At 38.3% G+C, this 19,531-nt stretch overlaps 2 protein-coding genes across 2 annotated transcripts; one reads left to right on the top strand and one right to left on the bottom strand.

The window, feature by feature from the left end:
- Positions 1-1,953: 1,953 nt before the first annotated feature.
- cfap300 (cilia and flagella associated protein 300) lies at positions 1,954-5,918 on the bottom strand. Its single transcript, XM_017719881.2, has 7 exons — positions 5,802-5,918; positions 5,363-5,444; positions 5,208-5,280; positions 4,422-4,579; positions 4,152-4,324; positions 3,871-3,937; positions 1,954-2,866 (listed from the first exon to the last, which is right to left on the bottom strand). The coding sequence occupies exons 1-7, from the start codon at positions 5,909-5,911 to the stop codon at positions 2,717-2,719; spliced, it is 813 nt and encodes a 270-aa protein (XP_017575370.1). The 5' UTR covers positions 5,912-5,918; the 3' UTR covers positions 1,954-2,716.
- A 2,865-nt stretch (positions 5,919-8,783) lies between these two features.
- angptl5 (angiopoietin-like 5) lies at positions 8,784-16,722 on the top strand. The gene is made up of 8 exons (XM_037546097.1): positions 8,784-9,409; positions 9,830-10,001; positions 11,022-11,125; positions 11,226-11,319; positions 11,403-11,506; positions 13,109-13,229; positions 13,349-13,534; positions 16,297-16,722. The coding sequence occupies exons 1-8, from the start codon at positions 9,341-9,343 to the stop codon at positions 16,614-16,616; spliced, it is 1,170 nt and encodes a 389-aa protein (XP_037401994.1). The 5' UTR covers positions 8,784-9,340; the 3' UTR covers positions 16,617-16,722.
- The last annotated feature ends 2,809 nt before the right edge of the window (positions 16,723-19,531 follow it).

Genomic DNA, 19,531 nt, shown 5'->3' with positions numbered 1-19,531 from the left:
ATCCGGCACATCTCGTTTTAGGTTTTAAAAATACTACCATTTCAAGCACACACACGTTTTATATTTCAGAATATTTGATCAAAAGACCAACGTTTCAAAGCTAGCACTGAGTTTTTAACTAAACGTAAAGCGTAGAAGACTCCGAACAGAAAGTCCCGTTTACGTACATTTGGATTAGATAACGCAAGCCTACTTGTAGTCAAAGGGGAATTCCACTAATCTTTCAAACTTTGTAGATAATTAAATGGTTAAGATGTAAACAAAGTCATTCAGAGTGGTTCGACGTGAATGCTCCGTTCTGGAGAAACTTGCGAGTTGTTCTCAGTCGCGGTGACAGGAGCCAGACGTCTGAAGAGTTTAATGCAGAGCTTGTTTATGAGGAGCCTGTCCTCTGCCTGTTTCACCGTTAAATCAAAAACACGACTGCATGTTCTGCCCGTGAGCGTCCTCTGGATGAGAGTAAACGGAGCTAAACGGCTAAAAACGAAAAGTTCAAATAGTTTCTAATTACGTGCCTAAAACGTTCTCTTAATATTAGAAAGTACAAAGATGTTTTCTACTAAAAAGCAGAGAAAACCTACCTGTATGATAAAGTAACTAGCGTTACTGCTACTGAGTCCTGATTGGTTAACAGCGCTGTTAAAATGTTTAAAACTATGATTTTGCTCAAATGCTCCATCTAAACCCTTTCATTTTAGACTCGCTAATTATCCTCTCTTCAACTACTTTAGCTCAAGGCCTCTAAAAGCTCCATCACAGTACGGTACTGCATCATATTATATGAATACACTGATGTCTGAGGAAAGAATTTAAAACATATATATTAAAAGTCATCCATGATGGAGCTGTACATAAAGGGTATTGTGAGGCAAAATATTCCTCAGCCTCACATGTAAAAAGATCAGAAGGTTCACTGGTAGTTATGGATATTAAATAAAATGGTTGTGTTTGTGTTGTAGACACAAATATAGACAAACTCTGGTTTTGTCATGACCATCATCACCACTGTAAAGAAATCTGTAAAGAAAGTTCTCAACCATCAAACCATTCTGAATGACTTTGTTTACATCGCCATTATTAAATTACACAAACATTTTGAGACCCTTCAGACCCCCCCACGTACCTAGGTGAAGAGCATGGTTGAACAGGGGAAACTGTCCCTTTGAGGGAAAGGGAAAAAAAATTAAAACAATATAGATATTTTAGATGTAAATTTCCAGTACCTCTTCAACACATTACACAATGCATTGCCTTACACCTAAAACATTGGCTGATATAGGCTGGCCTTGCAAGTTCTAAATATATGGATAAAGCCCAGGAAAAGAGGTAAAGGCTACATGTCATCCATGATTTATAGTAATGGGTAGGTATCAGTTAATGAAATTTAAAAGAAGCTTTGTAGTTTATAGATAATTAGATATAAGTAAATGATCCATGTTTGTATGTTTGCCCTGTACTGTACTTCAAAGCCGTCCAAGATGAAGCATTCTCTATAACTTCAACTTGAATGGATAGGCTGAAATGCTGTCAGCTGAACAGGAGGATTTATGTGGAAACATTGGTTATTGTGCTATCAGAGAGTGGTTGAATTGTTTTACTCATATATGGACTGCATAGACTGGCATTCATATCCATCTGTTTCCTAGCAAATGTAAAATATCATAAAATTATGGATTATAATACAATTATTTATTCGTCCAAACTACATAAAGAGAAAAAATTTCTTCTAACTAAAGAGATAAATAGCTGTTATAAATTAAACCAAGTAGCCCAGTTTCCAACTTAAATTCATATTCATGTAGGCAGGGTTTGGCAGAAGATGTATGCTGATCTACCAGGTTTTCCAATTTTCTAAATCTAAAAATTTTGGAGAGGGTGAGGGTTAATTTTTCATCAGAAGGACAACTTGTACTAAAATGTGATGGAGTGAAAAATATCCTATGAACAATGACACATGTTCAACAATATAGTTTTATTGAGCTATATTTCAAATGATGATTGTCTTTAGGGCCATGATTCAAGCAACCTGACATCTGAACCACAAATGCGACAGTATGCTAACTTATTTTACTTACCGAATACTATATATACTAAGCAAGTTATGGGGAGCAACACTCACAATGAATATATTGAATAGTGTTCATTGTTGAACTAAACATATCACTTAAAAAACAAAGATTTACTAAAACAGCCCATCTCAGTTTTAGTCCAGAAGATGGTGCTACAGCTGTAGCTTTTGAAAAAATCTTTTTCTGTATCTCTCACGCTTTCTGCAACATCTCTGCTGATAAGTAGCCTATCTTTAACCAGTGGCTACAGTAGTGGTTGTTGGTGATGACATTTTACACATTAAATATATAACTTTGTTTTCCTGACAGACAAACACTCAAGAAGCTTTAACAAGTAAATATTACTTTTGTTATATGCCACAAGAAGAAAGACCAGTTGTCCATATTCTTTCATTTTATGCTCAGTATGGGAAGACTGTTGCTGCCATAACAAAATCTTGTATCTCCACAAATGGTAGCTTTACATAAGAAGAAAAAAAAAACATTGTTAAGCTAATATAACAATTATTCCAAGTAACTGGTCAGTTCTATTGGCCCATTCACTGTGAAATGTTCAAACGATGTAAATGAATTCAAAGTTTAACAATAACACGAGTTCATAACACACAGCTAGTGAAAGGAAAGGCTCCTAATTATGTAACAGAAAATCAAAAACATGGCACACTGTTATTAGACAAGAGACCAATGCCAAAACTGTGGTATAAGACATACACATGTCTTTTGAAAGGATCGATGCAAAGATAGGCAAATGTCTGCTCGTTGTCTCTTCCAGAAGGATAGCACAAGCCATTTTCATCCTAATATGGTATGGATGAAATGACATCATTATGGTTAGAGCCGTTATTATGCTATACTTTCAATTATTTGGTATTAAAGGGGATTTCCAGAGATTTTTCTAAATGTTTCTGCATAATGTAGTCATTAAGATGTAAACAAAGTTGTTTATCATGAAATGAATATCATTCTAGAGAAACCTGTGCAGTCTGAATGGTTCACAGTGGTGGTGACAGGAACCAGGGCCTGTATTCACAAAGCTTTTCAGAGTAGGAGTCCTGATCTAGGATGTAATCCTGTCAATAAAATGATAGCAAATTAGGGGAAGATCAGCACTCCTACTCTAAGAAGCGTTGTGAATATGGACACAAGATGTCTTACAAAAAGTTATTATATGTAATTGTTACAAACACACTGCGTGAGGCGTTGTTTTACAATAGTTCTGTGATAAGTGTTTGGCCTACATCACAAGGTGTTGACAAAATAGAATTCAAACAAAAAATAGATTTTATTTATAGATTTATTTATTACTATTTTACCATAACTAATGTATATATGAAACTCAGAAGATCCAGGCTCATTGGTTGTTAGATAGAAATAGATAGAAAGGATAGAAAATAAAAAGCCTACATTTGCACTGTTGACATCATGGCCCCTTTTTCTTATCATCACATTTCTCTGCAACAAACCACTTCACATGAAACCACTCTGAATGGCCTTGTTTACATCTCAACCACTGAAATATTCAGAAATTTTGAAACATTGGTGGAAATCCCCTTTAAGTATTACAAGATAAAGGTAGGTAGTTTTTGGTATTTTTTTTAATAAGATGGAAAGTAAAACTGAATAACAATGAATAACACTTTCAAAACACCAGATGCTATTGAAATGCATGTTTTACAGATGCATAGAATCTTCAGCCAAAATGACTTACCAAACAAATGTGAATATCTTTACAAAACAATACAAGACTACATTCATAAAAGTACAATTTCAAGGGACACAAAAAAAGAATGATGATACATACATGAGCAGCAACTTTCAAGATCGTTGAGGCAACTCGGATCTCTCTTGTGTCTGAGTCCTTCTGGACACTATGGAGCAAAAGGTAAACAGGTTCATTTCCATAATTAATGTAAAATGTTTCCTGTTCAGTTCTTTTTATTTGTCTCCACTTAGGCAAATCATTAAATGAAATGCAGCACACTATGAAAAACATTTAGACGTTGGATGACCACTGTGAGACATGTATAAACATAACAAATGATTAAAAGAAGTCATCAATAAACTATTCCTTTGCACACCTACTTCACCAAATCTTTGTAAATCATTTTTGCAGATTCAATGTAAGGACTGATGACATCTTCATATTGGCACAGTTCACCACCCAGTACTATATGCTTAAACAGTCTAAACAGGAACTCCTGACGGTCACATGGACTGACCACATGATAATTATCAGAGTCCTCCTCCAGCAGCATCTGTGAGGACACATAGCGGTCAGTACTTTTTAAGTGAAGGATACTGAAACATACATAATAACATCAGATGAAATGACCCAAATACTGAAAGAATTACCATTCTCAACTCATCAAAGTCAGGGTTAACTTCATGGTAACATTTGACAATGTGGCCGGAGGGACGCACGATTCCACTTGAGAAAATTGGCTCAAATATGTCTACAGACACTTTAGTGCAGGGAACAGTTTCCACGTCCACATGTGTAACGTCACTACCTATTTAAAATGATCATAAAGGCGTTGCTTTATACATGCTGTATGAGAGGAGCAGACATTACACTATACTGTGTATAAGTCTTGACTATAAAAACACCTAACAAATCTAAATAAGATTTGTCATTTAGAGTGGTTTAAGTGGTGGTGAGTAAGAATTGTTGACAGCGTTGGTCATAGGAAGCAGACGTCCGAAGACTTCAATGCCTCTAAATGCGCCGTCACAGAAAGCTGTCATATGACATGGTGACATATATCCTACTTGATGCCTGAGACATTGTTTATGATCATTTTAAGATAAGATTTTGGCTTTTTTTCTTCTGTCATTCATGGTAGAGAGGTACATGCATGTAAGGCATGTAAGTTCTATTTTACCATTATTAACATTAAATATAAAAATTCAAATGACACTGTTGGTTTTAGAAAACAAATCAAATGGCTATTTTTGTGCTGTAGATATTGTGACCCACTGTAAATATACTCAGTAAGGGTCTCTACAATGAATCACACCACTCAATGAGTCAAACCAATCTGACTGACAATCTCAACAATTTGGCTATTGAGAAATTTTGAAAAATCAGTGGAATTCCCCATTAAACCCAGTTGTGCTGCTGTGACAACACTGGCATACCCAGAGGTTTCCATGCACCAGAGGCATCCAGGGTCTTCAGGTTGTTTTTCACACAGGGATCCTGAAAGAAATTCTAAACAAAAAGGCAGAATTGAGTAATACTTATATTCTAACCAGCATTAATGTTGTGAATAAAATATGAATACCCAACTCACTAAAGCGAAGTCATTCTTCCTATAAGACTGGAATGTATGGTCAAAGTTGAAGGCCTGAGCAGAAATTCTCCCTAACATGGACCTAATGAAAACAGAGAACATTGAAAGGTAGTAAGCTTGTGTACGCTGAGAATTGCTGGAAGCATTACGAGTTACCTGCTGAAGTTGCAGAGAAGCACTGAAAGTGATACCCCATTTTATTTACACACTGTATTTACATGTAAACCTCTACTGTAGTGTGGTGAGTGACGTTATAGCTATATTCATTTGTTAAAGTTAAATACAAGCTCGTTGCCTGGCTAAGTTTATTTGGTTAGCTAGCTGGCTAACCTAGTTAGCGTTGTCTGTGCTGTGGAGACCGAACATATAGTGGCTTTACAGGCTTATAACATTTCTACGAGCTTCTGCTAAACAGCAGGTTAGCCCGTTATATACTCACCATTTCATCAACAGTCCTGTTGTATGAAGATCTTGCTGAAACGTAAAGGTTTTGTTGGGAAGCAGATTGAAAATGTATGTTTGCTCAAACGCATGCGTCTCCTCAGCCATCTCGGTTGTTATCCAACAGTAACCATGGGAACGTGAAACGGTCTCAACTGGCCTCAGTCCTCTCAGCGGTATTAGTGACATTTTGGTCAGATTAAAACTACATGGACATTAAAGCCAGTACATTACATACATATATATTAGGTGTTGTTATTCTTGTTTAAACATTAGTTTTATTGAAAATTACTGTTCAATTGTTGGGATGACTTGTCATATTAATGATAGTTATTTAGTAAATTATTTTTATGAAAAACTAGCGACCAAATTTTACAATTTGAAATTCCTACATCCGTCATATTTCTTGCATTTTATTTTTTCCCTTCAGGCCCAGTTATAATATTTGTGTAGTTTTATGTACCAAAATGGGTCCTCATTTATTTTTACATGACCTTTTCCCAACTTCATTCAAAAAGCACCGAAACTCCTCATGACCTCAGCATGAATGGGCGGAGCTAAACTGAGTTAGTTCACATCACACAAACAGTGAATTCAAAACAGGCTGTTTTTGCATCATACATTCCGCATATGGATATTCACGTATTACTTCACACTTTTTTTATTAAAGAATTCCAATGAAGTTGGGACATTGTGTAAAACATAAATAAAAACAGAATATGATCATTTGCAAATCCTTTTCAACCTATATTCAATTGAATACACTACAAAGACAAGATATTTAGTGTTTAAATGGATAAACTTTATTGTTTTTTGCAACTATTCACTCATTTTGAATTTGATGCCTGCAACATGTTCTAAAGAAGTTGGGACAGGGGCAACAAAAGACTGGGAAAGTTGAGGAATGTTCAAAAAACACCTGTTTGTAACATTCCACAGGTGAACATGTTAATTGGAAACAGGTAAGTGTTATGATTGGGTATAAAGGGAGCATCCCTGAAAGGCTCAGTCGTTCACAAGCAAGGATGGGGCGAGGTTCACCACTTTGTGAACAACTGCGTGAGCAAATAGTCCAACAGTTTAAGAACAACGTTTCTCAACCTGCAATTGCAAGGAATTCAGGGATTTCATCATCTACAGTCCATAGTGTCATCAAAAGTTTCAGAGAATCTGGAGAAATCTCTGCAAATAAACAGCAAGGCAGAAAACTAACACTGAATGCCCGTGACCTTCCATCCCTCAGGCAGCACTGCATTAAAAACCGACATCATTCTGTAATGGATATTACCACATGGGCTCAGGAACACTTCAGAAAACCACTGTCAGTGAACACAGTTTGTCGCTCTATCTACAAGTGCAAGTTAAAACTCTGCCATGCAAAGCGAAATCCATATATCAACAACACCCAGAAACGCCGCCGGCTTCTCTGGGCCCGAGCTCATCTGAGATGGACTGACGCAAAGTGGAAAAGTGTCCTGTGGTCTGACGAGTCCACATTTCAAATTGTTTTTGGAAATCATGGATGTCGTGTCCTCCAGGCCAAAGAGGAAAAGGACTGTCCGGATTGTTATCAGCGCAAAGTTCAAAAGCCAGCATCTCTGATGGTATGGGGGTGTGTTAGTGCCCATGGCATGGGTAACTTGCACATCTGTGAAGGCACCATTAATGCTGAAAGGTACATACAGGTTTTGGAGCAACATATGCTGCCATCCAAGCAACGTCTTTTTCAGGGAGGTCCCTGCTTATTTCAGCAAGACAATGCCAAGCCACATTCTGCACGTGTTACAACAGCATGGCTTCATAGTAAAAGAGTGCGGGTACTAGACTGGCCTGCCTGCAGTCCAGACCTGTCTCCCATTGAAAATGTGTGGGGCATTATGAAGCTTTTCAAATACGACAACGGAGACCCCGGACTGTTGAGCAACTGAAGTTGTACATCAAGCAAGAATGCGAAAGAATTCCACCTACAAAGCTTCAGCAATTAGTCTCCTCAGTTCCCAAACGCTTATTGAGTGTTGTTAAAAGGAAAGGTGATGTAACACAGTGGTAAACATGCCCCTGTCCCAACTTCTTTGGAACGTGTTGTAGACATCAAATTCAAAATGAGTGAATATTTGCAAAAAATATTTTGAACATTAAATATCTTGTCTTTGTAGTGTACTCAATTGAATATAGGTTGAAAAGGATTTGCAAATTGTCGCATTCTGTTTTTATTTATGTTTTACACAACGTCCCAACTTCATTGGAATTGGGATTGTAGTAAATTGGACCTATATATCAATTTATAGCAATTTTATACAGTCATCATCTTAACTACTCTATTCTCTTGGGGTATTGGGGATGCTGGAGCCTATCCCAGCACTCATTGGGCTGAAACCCCCTGGACAGGTCGTCAGTCCATCACAGTAGACATACGCAGTCACACCTAGGCGCAATTTTGTATTTCTAATTCACCTGGCTGCATGTCTTTGGACTATAAAAGGAAACCCACATAGACACAAGGAGAACTGTGCTGTGGAGAACTCCACACTGTTTGCCTGGCCGGGAAATCAAACCCAGGCCCTTCTTGCTGCTTGTTGTGAAATTTACCAAGAAAAACTATCTGCTTAGCAAGTTTTTAATTATTAAAATTTATATTATTTTAATTTGATTATACTCCCAGCAGTATATTCAGTTATACTTATAGAGCATTCTCATTTTTTGTGGAATTTCTGTCCATCACAAAACAACTTTGTCCATCAGTGCCTTTTTAATGAAAATTGGTATGTACACTAATATAATCAATATTTAGAATTATAAATAAGCTTTACTTGTTTATTATTTTTTGTAGCATTTATAGAATCTTTGTTTGTATGTGGATCCATAATGCACCTGTAGAAAAGATTCTTATACCACCATAGCAAACAACAGAAAACAAATATAGTTGAAATGTAAAGGCTTTTACATGTAAATTGGTTGCCTACTTTCTCTTCCTTTGCAGTGGCTGATGTGCCTACTCAGCAGGGCTATGTAATGCCCAACAGATGTGTTTCCAGAAAACCACTGAATCTGAAACCTGTGTGACCGTGACCAGTAGCATTTTCAAGACAAAGCAAGCTGAGTTCGAGGGGCCATAAACAGGACCTGCAAAAAAGTTGCCTCCTCCACGTTTGCCCGCATTCTCACGTATATTGTTGTTTGTATAAGGCCAGGCTGGATCCCACTGTGTTTCTGGAAGGAATGCATTTACGTAGGTGCTGCACGTAGCCCTGCCGCTTCACACCTCTTCTACAACAGAGAGAAGTGTCACATTTCCCTGTAACATCTGGATTTCATAGCTCACGCAGGATGTTGTCAAGGTGCAATAAAACAACAGTGGTTTACAATTAATATATAGTCCGTGACTACCAGCCTTTTTGTGGTTTGGACAGCAGTATGCTCTTTTTGTTGTACCGTGGCCAAGGAGGCAGTCCTAGACCAAAAGACTTCTCAGTGTCTTCTCTTCTCATTTGAGAGGTGTGCACCTTCATGCTCTTACGGAACTCCACATAAACTGACATGATTTGGATCACTTTGTTTTGGCTTCATATTTTCCCAAATCTTCTTGCATTACCAAATATAACTGTGGTAAGTGTTTTTAAACTGCCCTCTATCGTGTTTGTTTTACTTCTTCATCTATTTTCACTGTTCTTATCTGTTTTGTCCATGGTCTTTGGAAGGATTGTTGGACACTTAAGCAGCAGTTTACATGAAATGGCTGTTAGATTCAGCTTTCCTTTTGTGTGACATTGTCTCTGTTTCTTTTTTATGGCTCACTGCCATGTGAGCATGTGATATAGACCACTGAGCATGCTCAGATGAAGAATATCAAACCACAGGATATATCTGTTTCATGGATACTAACTAACTTTGTCCTAGTGATCTAAAACAAGCAATGTTTAATAGTGAGGAAATGTGCATAGAATGTGTAATTGAACATATTACTGCAGATGGAGAGTATGGGGTTCAATGGATAGATCATAATAATGTGGTGCTCTTTTTAAAAAGGATATAAACAACACTGCACTCAATGAATTTGTGACGTCGTCTGAGAATGTTGAGGATGTGTCTCTCCGAAGCCAGAAAGAACGAATTGTCAAGGATGCAGGCAAAGAAAAGTGCACGGTCCCATGTGAGATGACTGCAAAACTCATGCGGGATGAGAAGCTTACTTTCTGCAGTATGTATTCCACCCTACACCCACACATATGCTACTGTGCAAAAGCCAAAGACCACCCCTTATTTGTCAAAATGGTTATTAAGTACAAGTTATTCATTTTTCAGCATCAGGAAAAAAGCAGAAAACATAGATTTAACAGAAAGTTAGCACAGAAAGAAGACATGACTTCTAACATAGAATGACAATATATAATAGCATTTTTTTCATTTTATGATTCTTTTCGGGAGACTTTTTTTAAAGAAATCTGGAGGTATCATTTTCCACATCTCTGAAGTTCTTACAAGTTGGTTGCATTTTCTATTTCTCACAATCAAAGTAACCTCAAACACATTCAGTGATGTTGAGGTCTGGATTCTGGGGCCGTGACTCTATGGTTCAAAGAACACCAGTAGCTTCTTTGTTCGATTAGCACATTTTCTGTAATTGTCTACTTTTGTTTGTTAGTAACAGGGTCTTGACAGCTGCACATCCTTTCAGACCCATACTGTTGAGCTGTCTTCTCTCAGTGGAAGGATGGACAGAAATACCTATAGATTTTGTCAGATCTGATGCAAGAGCTGAGCTTGATATTTTTCTCTCTCCAAGTGCTGTTTATCTGATGGTAACGGGTTTGGTGGTCTGCCAGGTCTTGCACAGTTGTTAGGAGTCCCATTTTCTCAATATCTTTTATTTGAACTCCCGTTTGGAAACTGTTTCCATTTCTTTTCTTTTGTTTTTATTTCCCCTTCCTTATGAAAGTGGACTATCTTAAATCTAACCTCCTTAGAAATGTTTCCTGAGAAGTTAATAACTTGCACATGGTGGCTGTTTTGTGTGGAAATCAAATTAATGAAGGGTGTCCCTGACTTTTGCACAATACGTGCTTATTTATCACTTCTTGGAGCAAAAAAGGGCTTTAAAGCTCTGTAAAGAAATTACTTTAACAGGACATTTCCAACAATGGCGTGCATGTCATTTTGTGGAATTCTTCTTTATCAGTTATTCTGGCTGCACTTTTAATTGACCTTCTTTGCCAATCAGGTAACCTCCAGCATGCCATGACAACATATGCAAGAGGTACAAGAAAGCTGATCAGAGATCTTATAGATGAACAGCAGAAGACTCTGGAATTTCTTACCAGCCAGGTATAAACCTCCCAACCCCAGCTTGAAATTTTCCTCTGCATTCCTGTACAGATATAGAAAACACAGCTCTGTTGCCGGATGACGTATTTCCTTTTCTAAGGTAATGGAACTTATGACCAAAGTCCACACTCTCAGCTCAGAGGTGCAGAGGAGCAACAGTGACATATTTTCCTTGAAGCCCCTCCAAGCTCATGGTAAACTAATGACTATTCCTGCAGCACATCATAAAATTCTAAAACTGTATTTAAAGTCCAGCTTCAATTTCTTATGTTCACAGGGAGGGACTGTAGTGACATCAAGGAGACACTAGGGGCAGTATCTCCTAAAATTCCAAGTGGAATTTACATTATTAACCCTGACAACTCTGAGCTTTTATTTGAGGTAAAAATTTCACTTTAATGTTTGTTTAATTATGAATTATAGTATGTTTTGATACTTGCATACCTTTTCTTGTTCAAGCCTTTTCCTCAGAATTGCCACTGACTTTGGTAAGCAAATATTTGTCAAGAATTCAGGGACATTCTAAAACTCAATAAAATCAAAATGAAATCAAAAGTGACCTTTTTTACCTTGTTAGTTCATGTCTTAGTTACAGTCAGTCACACTATGTATTTTTTGGGCCTTTGAAGACCTCTCTGGTGGAAATGTGTAATTGCATGCAACATAAGGAAGAACATATTGTAAATGTGGGTCGTGCTCCAGACCTCTAGTGGATGAATCTGATGATTGCTAGTGATTTTCAAAGAGAAATCAGTCGAAACTTGATGAAGGACGCGTCTTTCGAGGTTGTAAGTGAATTATCTGCTATTGTTATCATATGTTACATGTGACTTCATATGGCTTTACAGGGTGACTCACTACAGCACGCACACCAGATTTTAATGTTTCTTTCATTATTAGATCAATATCTTTCATATTGTTGTCTTAAGCACAACCCATCATATTGTTTAACATACAAAATCTTGTTTTGCAGTCGTCGTCCATCAAATTGTAATAATGTCTTCTGAGTTTTGATGACATCATCATGCACCAGCAGACGGGGATAAACATTATTAGCCAATAATATCAATTTCACTTCCTTCTCCTACCTCCCCCACCTACTGAGTGAAAAGTTCAGCTAGCTCAGAGGCTGTCCATGATATCGTGTTTCACTTGGAAATACATCTTGGTTCATGTTCACATGAAAAAAGCTTAACATGGCATAATTTAATAAAGCAATGACCTGAGAATACCACATTTCTCTCCCATCTCGCTGGTCATCTCCTGCCAAAAGACTGAACCCACAATGCAGATATATTTTTGGTACAGATCAGTTTTCAAGACCTGGATTAAGCTTAGGCTAAAAAGCCTAGACTAAAAAGAATGGTCAGTGATGATTCCCCATTGGCACTGCAGTTTAGTCCAAGATTAGGCTTAATCCACGTCTGGAAAACTGGCCCTAAGTCATTAAACTGTTTCCTTGAAATGATTTTTAATAGAGAGGAAAGGTGGTGAAGGTGAAACTTTCATAACATTACATTATCCTTTTGGCAGGAGACAGTGTTTAGGGCCAGTACGGTGGGAGAGCTGATTCTAAGCCTTTGTTTTGCTACATTAAGCCGCGCTAAGCTGTTTCCTTATAATGTGCTTCTGAGGATAATGCTTAATGTAAAACAGTATTTTATTTTTCTTGATTGCTTGGACAATAAATAATGTCTATGTCCAGGATTAAGTGAGAGATATTTGGCATTCCTAGATTATTGTTTTATCATGAAGCTACAAGCTTTTCTTTTCCTTTCCTTTTGAATGGGTTTCAATGGAGGGAAAATGATCTTATGATCTTAAAATAATCTTATTGAAACCCCTTCAAAAGGAAAGGAAAAGAAAGGCTTGTGGCTTAATGTGATCACTTTGTCTTTGGATTACAGTTATGAGTTCATGACCAGTGAGAGACGTTTATTGAGTTCAGAGCATAAAGATTCATCTTCTAACCATCTGGTTTAGGTGTTTTGTGAGATGGATTATATGGAAGGTGGCTGGACAGTAATACAGAGACGGACAGATGGTTTCACTGACTTTAAACACGTGTGGTCAAACTATCTAGATGGATTTGGGCACCTACCAGGTCAGTGGCTCTGTATCTTCTACTTTCCCTTTATGGCTTGTTCAAGATCTGCATTGTATTATATTTAAACTCTATAATAAAGAGAAAAATCATGTCTTCTTTCTCTGTGATTCCTTAAGGAGAACACTGGCTAGGTTTGAGGAAGGTGTACAGCATCGTCAGTCAGAGGAATACACGCTTCGAGTTGCACATTTCTCTTGTCTCTCAAGATGACTCCACTGCATATGCCTCTTACGATAACTTCTGGCTTGAAGATGAAGGCAAATTTTTCGCAATACATCTTGGCAGATACGCTGGCAGTGCCGGTGAGATTGTGATTATTTCCATTGTATTAGAAATTCTATAACTTAGGAAATGCAACTGGACATATTTTTAGTATGTTTGTGAGAAATACATATCTGGCCATAAGAAGATGTATAATGTATGCATACAATGTATAATGTAAAAGACTTTAAATCACTATTTTAGTATTTTTGAAGGAACTGTTTATTATAATTGTGCGAAATGCATTCCTAAATCATCAGATGCTTACCTTAAGCCATATTTAGTTGTTAAAAGGACACTTTAAACATAACTACTTCTGTTGGCATCCTACAGTGGAGCTTCAAAAGTCTCTAAAATGAGATTTTCCAGATTAAAGACTAGGCAAACCTCCTTCTCATGATGTATCTTGAAGGTAGGAGGAAATATGAAAGACTACCACTACTTTGTTGTGGATGTTTAGGGGCAGGCTGTGTGTTAAAAATAGCTGGTTGTTCGTTGGTAAATACAGATGGAATGCACATAGTTAATGAAACTGCTACTTATTGCAGCCATAAGTACTGTATTAACTTCTATGGTGTATTCAAATCATCATTACATGAAGAGAATGTATTCAACAAATGACTAAAATGGCTCGTCAGATGAGGAGGACAACAAGCTAAGAGCTACAGTTGGCAACCCTGGTAGAAAAACCAGCACAGCTGGTCGCCTGCAAAATCAGCATGTTTTATTCTGGTCAACAGCAGTGGAAGTGAACCTTCCTATTATCTTTGGGGTCAAATTGACCCCATCTTCCTGAGGCAATGGACTGGAAGATGTCCTGTAAGGCTGGCTTTTGCCGTCCTCACCACTCCTTTAAGGGCCTTGCGGATGTAGGTGGTGCAGCTGCTGTATCAGAATGTGATGCAGCCCATGAGGATCTAAGGAGGCAGACCAAACTTCCTGAGCCTACACAGGAAGAAGAGATGCTGACGGGCAGATCTCACAATAGTGTTGGTGTGGAGGAACCAGGTGAGGTCATCAGTGAGGTGTACGCCAAGAAACTTCACACTGCTGACTCTCTCCACTTCGGATGCATTGATGAATAAGAGAGAGTGACCACCCCTCTGCAGCTTCCTGTAGTCCATGATCATCTCCTTTGTTCTGCTGATGTTGAGACAGAGACTGTTGTCATGGCACCACTCTGACAGAGCGCTGACCTCGTCTCTGTTAGGCTGTTTCATCTCCATTAGTGATGAGGCCTAGGATGGTAGTGTCATCAGAATACTTGAAGATGATGTTAGATGTGTGTTTGGCTGCACAATCTTGTGTATACAGGGAGTACAGGAGGGGGCTGAGCACACATCCCTGGGGAGCCCCTGTGTCAGTGTGGAAGAGAAGCTGTTCCCAGCTTTCACCACCTGGGGTCTGCTCGTCAGGAAGTCCAGTATACAGTTGCAGACACAAGTCTGTGAGCTTAGGAATGAGTTTGGCATCGGATGACTGTGTTGAATGCTGAGCTGTAATCTCTGAACAGCATTCTTACATATGTGTTTTTCCTGTCCAGGTGTGTGAGAGCAGTGTGTATTGTTAGTGCAGTGGCATTGTCTGTGGATCTGTTGGAGAGGTATGTAAATTGGTGAGGGTTCATTGTGGCTGGAAGTGTTGAGCAGATGTGAGCTTTGACCAGCCGCTCAAAGCACTTCATCACTGTAGATGTCAGTGCAATGGGGCGGTAGTCATTCAGGCAGGTGACAGACGATTTCTTGGGGACTGGAACAATTGCGGTTTCCTTAAAGCACTTGGGAATCACTGACAGTCTTAAGGAGAGGTTAAAGACATCAGTGAAAACCTCAGCCAGCTGGTTGGCACAAGCTTTAAGTACACGGCTGTGGACACCATCAGCTCCGGGTGCTTTGCATGGGTTACCTGCCCTGAAGGATCTCATCACCTCAGACAGGGAATGGGTAGAGCACAGCTCTCCTCATTTACTGGGAGTTTCTCAGCAGATGAGGTGCTACTTGCCTCAAAACAAGCATAATAAGCATTAAGTTCCTCTGCAAGTTAGGAGGAAGAGCCCCTATCCCAGATCACACCTTCTTTGTAGTCAGTGATGGTGTGCAGGCCTCTCCACATAAGCCTGAGATCAGAGCCAAGATCCCAAGCTGGCATGTTGCTGGTATGCCGGGTCAATCAGCACCAGACCAACATAAACCAGCATAAACCAACTTAGACCAGCATTTTTTTTTCAGCAGAGAAGGTAGCTACCTGAATTAGATGCCTTATGGTCATGGTTGACCAGCATAATAGCATCCAAAATAACATATGCTCATTTTGGTGGTGATCAGCATTACAGCTTCCATTGCTGCTGACCAGTAGACCAGCATCTGAACAATAACATGTGCTTGTTTTTTCTGGTGACAAGCTATGCAGATTTATACTGTTTTTTTCTGGAAAGCTGTCCGTGATGAAAAATAACACATTAAACACTAGTTTTAGGCCAGAATGCAATTTTTAGTAATCTCAGATAAGCTGCCGGTACTGTATGAGAGTGTTTGTATTTCAAGATGGGTGCCAATGTGATGTACTTTAGACCTTTTTATAAACAGTGTGCATATACAGTTTTGGAAACCATAGAAGGAAGTGGTAGGGTATAAGCTCCCATTACTTGTTAGCTACATTAGCCTTGTAACACTTACATTTTAACATTTTAATGGAACTTAAAACACATCTTGGCTGACCAGCTACATTTAGGGTAAGGATAAAATAATAGAAGTTCCATTTTTGCCAAACTATTCCTTTAAAGCAGGATTCTCTTTTTTGGCAGGTGATGCCTTTAGAGGATATGACCAAGACCAGAATCAAGACACGGCACCTTTCAGCACATCTGACATTGATAATGATGGCTGCGTCCCATTCTGCACTTTTAATGAGACAGCTGTGGAGAGTTGCAGTGTCCATCACAACAACACGGGCTGGTGGTTTAACCAGTGTGGCAGTGCAAACCTTAATGGCTCCCCTTTGGAACATGATCGATCTGCTCAGCCACACATTCACTGGGACACTTGGACTAAGAATGGAGAACCCGTCAGCATCAAGTCAGTAACAATGAAGATCAGAAGACTCGAAGGCTCAAACCTTAAATAAGCTTTTTGAGCTTTACAGTATGGTCAAAAGTCAGACTTTCATTTAGAAAGCACTTTTCTAGAATTGTGATATTCTATGGAAAATAAACATAGAGGGTTCCAAAATGTTGGTGTGTAAAATGGATTTGTTTCAACATAAATATTGATATCTAATTTGATCTCTTTTTTTCAGTTCTGATTACAGTGCCAATATTAGTCCATTTTAGGTCTTTCATAATTCTAAATAAAGACTGGTCTGTTTGAAGAAATTTATACTGTTTTTGTCCAAAAAGTGCTAGAGCTGAGAACTGCTGTTTGTGTCAGATGAAGAAGAGCAAAATTCCAGTATGCTTTCATGGAAATTCCATTTTCGCTAACATCAAGGACAAAGTCACAGTGAGTCTGCTGTGCCTGAAAATCAGTCTGGAAAGGAATTCATGGGGAGCAGTAATGGGAAAAAAATATGAGCCATGTCAGCATTCTCCTACACGTGATAAAACCTGAAATGATAAGTATGCAGCGATAAGCTTTCAAATCAGGCTCTAATTTTGAAACACAGCTCATCAAACACCTTTAAGTGGATGATAATAAGACAAACTGTGCTGATGTGGGTGGCCCAATATTTGTACTAATCTAATAATATGACAGCCATCTTTAACACATGTAGAAGCTTCATAGTGGGTGGGCCTCTATTAGCATCACCGTCCAAATGTAAACACATCAGTAGTTATGTGTATATGTTATACCATCTGTACTCTGTCTATTTAGAGAACAGAGTTCATTTTGTCCTTTCAGAGACTAAACAAAACGTCAAAGTTCCAGTGAAGCGCTGCATAGCCAGGATTTTGCCCACTGCTTGACTGACATCATTTGAGGGTAAAATATTTTAGTTATTTTGTTATTTAATATGCTTCCAGTGCATATATCCACTTCAAATTTACACACATGATATCTGATTTTGTACTTATAAATATGAAAAGTATATATTCATAAGCATAAACACAAATATTTTAATAAAAGCAATTGTTAGGAAAAAAGCATTCAGTCAGAACAGTAGCACATTTTTTTATTTGTACAGCTTTGAGACGTCTACAGTGAGATGAGCTTTTTGCAGAATTGTAGTTCAATTTTTGACCATTCCTCTTAAATTGTCTTCAATTAAAATTTTAAGTAGAATTCAAGTCAAGAGACTGGCTAGACTGTCCAATCTTATCCGCAAAGTGGTGGTACAGCTGCTAGTTTTCATTGTAAACAAGCAGGAGTAGCCCTGACTCTTCTCATTTAATCAGTCAGTCTCGTTCTTCCAACAACTGATCATGTGAGCTCTTTGCTTTGTTGGAATGAAAACTTACAGCCACACCGGCCCTTTGCAGATTAGACTAGACTCCCATGGGCCAGACCAGGGGTCGGCAACTCAAATGTTAAGAAGAGCCATTTTTCCCAGAAATCAAACCACCTTGGGAGCCACAATGTTTTAAGTCCATTTTAACACCATGGCTGTAAATATGTCTCAGCGCTAAGGAAAATCCAGACTTACTTTGCTCTGTTTTAAGCTTTAGCTCAGCTATAACTGATTTTCTTGCATCTCCAGTAGGAAACTTTTCCACAAAAGTAGATTCTTGTAAAATGTCTCTCAATATTCAGATTTTTATGAGCCTGAAGTTGCTTCTCATTCACCAGCTTCTTGTTCGAATTTTCCCGTTCCACCTTAAATGGTGCCTGAAGTGTCAGAGTGTAACTGTGGCACCATTCAAGTTGGAACAAAAAACGAGAAACTGGCAAAAGAGGAGCTGACCTTAGTCGTGGAACGTTCTTGTTGCAGATTAAACGTATCAGGAAACCAGCTAGAGAGCTAATAAATGGAATGATCATCTTAAATCGTTCCCTTTTACTAGCTAGCTAGGAGAGATTGTTGTCAGCGCTGCTACAGTGACCAGAAGTCTGTGCTCCGACCTTCAGGGTTAAATTAGCAGATATAGACTACATTGACTTGAGCGTTTAAGATCATTTAGTGTTACAACTGTGTTAAAACATTAAGCAGAGCTTTATTTTGCTGCAAAAGAAGATTATTTAACTTTTACTTAAAAGCCTAATTCTGCTGTGTAGCCGCAACAGGGCAGTAAAAAAACAAATCCTGATACTGTCACCTTCATACTTCCCTGTGGGATTGATGTTCTTGGGATTATATCTGCAACCCCTTTTTTTTTCAAAGACTTTATCTGACCAGAATACATTGTTCAAAAGAGAGTTCTGATTTGTCTAAAGGCTTCTGTGCAAATTTTAGACATGCATTTTGTCTCTTCTTTAGCAGAGGAGTTTTGTGTGAGATGTAGGAATGGAGACCATTGTTCTCTTGGTAGCTGTTGTTTCTGCTGCTTACAGGCAGTTTTGCAACTCTTTTGTGTGACTACTGGCTTCTGTGTAAATGTCCTTATTACTAGTCTGATAGCATGCTGTGAAGTCTGGCGTGGCACGTATGTCTGGGGAAGATTAGGTGTGGTTTCATGAACGTTCCACTTGCATATTGTCAAACTAATTGTATAGAGAGAGATGTTTAGGGTCTTTACTATGGCTCTGTAGCTTTTTCCATTTGAATGTTGTTTATTAATGTTGTCCCTGAGACCGTTACATTCACTATGATTGCTAAGTATTGTGTAATACCTACCCAGTCAATGGCAATTACCAGTCAAAATGAATCTTTTTTATGTATGAAAAAAATATTTATAAGGTCTGAACATGTTTTGAATTAGCCCATGGCATTATGAATGCACACATTTTGTTCATATTTGTAAGTACACATTATGTGGACTGTAAGTATATAAAATAGCAAAAACAAAAGTGTCAGAATACTTTTCCCCCCTCAGTGCATGTTATATAACTTTTCTTAGACACAACAAGATCATGAGTCCACAAGAGATTTCATTTTGAAGAGACTGA

Source organism: Pygocentrus nattereri, chromosome 16 (genome assembly GCF_015220715.1).
Source record: "Pygocentrus nattereri isolate fPygNat1 chromosome 16, fPygNat1.pri, whole genome shotgun sequence".
Taxonomy (NCBI): domain Eukaryota; kingdom Metazoa; phylum Chordata; class Actinopteri; order Characiformes; family Serrasalmidae; genus Pygocentrus; species Pygocentrus nattereri.
This window is presented reverse-complemented; position numbering and strand designations above follow the sequence as displayed.

What these genes read in the sequence shown, in the direction of transcription:
- cfap300 (XM_017719881.2), bottom strand. Translation starts at nt 5,911, where the DNA reads ATGGCTGAGGAGACGCATGCGTTTGAGCAAACATACATTTTCAATCTG. An exon ending in ACAGGACTGTTGATGAAATG is followed by an intron (nt 5,445 to 5,801) that starts GTGAGTATATAA and finishes TGTTTTCATTAG; the next exon opens with GTCCATGTTAGGGAGAATTT. An exon ending in GGAAGAATGACTTCGCTTTA is followed by an intron (nt 5,281 to 5,362) that starts GTGAGTTGGGTA and finishes CTTTTTGTTTAG; the next exon opens with AATTTCTTTCAGGATCCCTG.
- angptl5 (XM_037546097.1), top strand. Translation starts at nt 9,341, where the DNA reads ATGATTTGGATCACTTTGTTTTGGCTTCATATTTTCCCAAATCTTCTT. An exon ending in CATTACCAAATATAACTGTG is followed by an intron (nt 9,410 to 9,829) that starts GTAAGTGTTTTT and finishes CTTTTTAAAAAG; the next exon opens with GATATAAACAACACTGCACT. An exon ending in TGGAATTTCTTACCAGCCAG is followed by an intron (nt 11,126 to 11,225) that starts GTATAAACCTCC and finishes TCCTTTTCTAAG; the next exon opens with GTAATGGAACTTATGACCAA.